This window comes from Bison bison, unplaced genomic scaffold, assembly GCF_000754665.1.
Source record: "Bison bison bison isolate TAMUID 2011002044 unplaced genomic scaffold, Bison_UMD1.0 scf7180017845588, whole genome shotgun sequence".
Classification (NCBI taxonomy): domain Eukaryota; kingdom Metazoa; phylum Chordata; class Mammalia; order Artiodactyla; family Bovidae; genus Bison; species Bison bison.
In genome coordinates, this window is record NW_011476161.1 from 3,266 (window position 1) to 5,947 (window position 2,682).

General features: G+C 68.0%; 1 protein-coding gene across 1 annotated transcript in view; it reads left to right on the plus strand.

The window, feature by feature from the left end:
* The window catches only part of LOC104985649 (adenylosuccinate synthetase isozyme 1-like), a 14,232-nt gene that overhangs the window by 1,209 nt on the left and 10,341 nt on the right, over nucleotides 1–2,682 (plus strand). The window contains exons 3-6 of the mRNA XM_010835903.1: nucleotides 175–320; nucleotides 740–983; nucleotides 1,273–1,359; nucleotides 1,899–2,057. Of these exons, the coding sequence (XP_010834205.1) occupies nucleotides 175–320; nucleotides 740–983; nucleotides 1,273–1,359; nucleotides 1,899–2,057 (636 nt within the window). The remainder of the gene's footprint in view (nucleotides 1–174; nucleotides 321–739; nucleotides 984–1,272; nucleotides 1,360–1,898; nucleotides 2,058–2,682) is intronic.

A 2,682-nucleotide genomic window follows, 5' to 3' on the forward strand; every position in this document is an offset into this window, starting at 1 on the left:
CCTGAGAGCAGACACCCAAAAAGAGGCGCGCGAGGACTGCCTGGGCTCGCGACCTCCACGCTTTCACCCAGACCACGGTGGGGGTGGGGGCCAGTTCACAAGGCTCTCCACCAGGAGGGCAGACCCCTGGCTGGGCGGGATTCTGAAAAAACCCGCTTCTCTGTGGCCGCCCAGAGGCTCCGCCTCCGCCCGCGGCCACGCCCAGAGGCTCCGCCCGCGGCCACGCCCAGGGCCGCGAGCAGAGTCACAGCCTTGGAGGCCTGCCGCCCACACCCACCCTCTGTGCCTTGTGCCTCCACTCTGCGCTGGCCCCAGAGAGGGTGGGCTGGAGGACACCTGCAGAGACAGGAAGCGTCGGGGCTGGTCAGATCTCGGAGCGGGCCGGCCTTGGTCCTGTTGCTGTATCCTTGAGCGAGAAAGCTCCACTTGCGGCACCTGGTGGGGGCATCCACTGGGGACTTTGAGTGCCCGGCCAGGCCGTGGGGGCGGTGTCAGCGTCCCTGGGGACTCTGAGCTGGCTGTTCCTGCCCTGAGGCTCCATCACGGAGGGGAGGACCTGGAGGGAGGCAGAGGCCCCCCCAGGCATGAGAGAGGGGTGAGGCCGGCTCCCGGTCACTACGGATGGGAACCTCCAGAGCCTGTCCACCTGGGGGGACAGGGAGACAGTGCAGCCCGGGGGCGAAGGCCCTGAGGGGGCCGCCAGGCTGGGCCTGGGACTCTGAACCAGCTGTCCCTTTAGGTGGCTTTTCGCAGCCATGCCCCCAGCTCTCCCGGCCTGTGGACGACAGACTGGTGGTATATCCCTGCCCCGACCTCACCCACGCCCTGGGAGAGGGCAGACGGGGGTCTCTGGGACGGTCGCCTGGACCTCTGCAGAGCTGCCGGGAAGGGCGCCCTCAGGTCAGCAGGCCCCGAGCTCAGTGTCCAGGGCTGGCTTACACTCCGGGAGTGGACCGTGGCCTGGTGCCTGGGCCCTGTAGCCAGTGGGGGTCATTTGCCGCCCAGGGACCCACGGCGGTCTGCGCCTGTTCCTAGGCTCTGGTGTTTACCCCAAACGAAGGTGGAGTGTGCTCGGCCCAGCTGACGCTGGCACTGGGCACTTGAGAACCAGGGAGAGGGCAGAGTGTCTAGGCCCCCGCCACGGCAGGCAGGACGCAGCTGGGGGCGGGCCTGGCTCACAGGGAGAGTGTCTGCAGGGAGGCCGTTGGCCCGCCACCCAGTCTCGCTGCAAACTCCTTTCCTGGGATCTCGGGTCCCCCCACCCTCCGCCAGGTTGCCCCACCTACGTGGCAAAGGTTACCAGGGGCATGAACTACACAGAGAACCTCGTGTGCGGGGAGGCGCTGCACGTGTCCCAAGGTGAGGGCAGAGTAAGGATGGGGCCTCTGGGGGTCACTGGCCCCAGGACACACACCGGGACCCCAGTGACCCCAGGGGTCAGTTAGAGGCAAACCTGCCCCAGCCCAATCCCAGGGTCATTCCAGACAGGCCTCTGCACATCCACATGACACATGGAACCCTTGGTGTCTGCAGGGCCATCGGGGGCGGCTGGGACGGAGGCTGGGAAAGGGGCGTTGAGGGGCGGTCGGGCTCCGGCTGCTCTCCTTAAATTGCCCGAGTGTGAAGTGAGGGAGGTCCAGGAGAAAGTGCCCCGGCCTGGGTCCCCCCCACCCCCGCCTGGGCCCTTTCCGTAGGGGAGACGGAAGGTGTGTGAACCTCCCCAGCCCTGCTGCAAGGAGCAGGTGCCCCTGGGGGAGGACACGGCCCTCGTTTGGCCAGGCCTGGCCAGGCAGGGAGCGACCACGCGCACGTGTGGGGCTTGTCTCTCTGCTGGGCCCTGAGGGGCGCAGGTGCTGGAACCCTCACAGCCAGTGGCCATCGCCTCCTCTGCCAGCCAGGAGGACAGCGGGGTGTGGGGGGCGGGGGCCGAGCCGTGGAGGGGCCCCAGGGACATGTGAGTGCCTTGCAGGAGGTGAGCTGGTGGGGCTCCGAGGCCTCGGGCAGCAGCCAGGACGTGTCTCCTCCCCGGCCCCTGCTCACTGGCTCCGGGGCCCCGCGTTGGGGCCCGCACTGGCCTCTAGAGCCCAGACCTGGGACTGGAGTCTTGCTTCCCTCCTATGTGGGGCCTCCTCCTGGCTACCCCCACACCCCAGTTGGCCTCAGGATGGTTTTTCCCGCTTTATTCCTAGGTGGGAGGCGCAGCCCCAAGGGAAGGCCTGCTGTTGCACGCCGACTCCTGGTCCCGGAAAGGCTGTGCTGCCTGCCCGCCCTCTGCCCCCTCGGAGCTCAGGCTGTGTGGCAGCGGGGCCTGAATCTGTGCTCCCTGCATCCTCCCTGCATCAGAGGAGGAACCCCAGAGGGAGTTGTGGGCGGGCAGGCAGGGTTCTGAACCTATGGAGGCTTCAGGGGCTTCACTGAGCTGGCCTTCCCGGAGCGTCAGCCCAAGAGGGTCCTGGGTGTGGGGGCCGGCCTGTCTCTTGGACCCAGTGCCCCAGCCAGGCCCTGGCACCCCAGACATGCATCAGAGCCAGCCACTGGACCAGGCTCCCCACGCCCAAGCAGAGATGGCGTCTCACACTCCTACCACCCGGGCAGCGCAGAGGGGGCTCCTGAGCGCCTGCGTTTAGAGCTGCCCGAGTGAGCCAGGCGCCAGGCAGTCTTCCCCGGGTGGATGCCGATCAG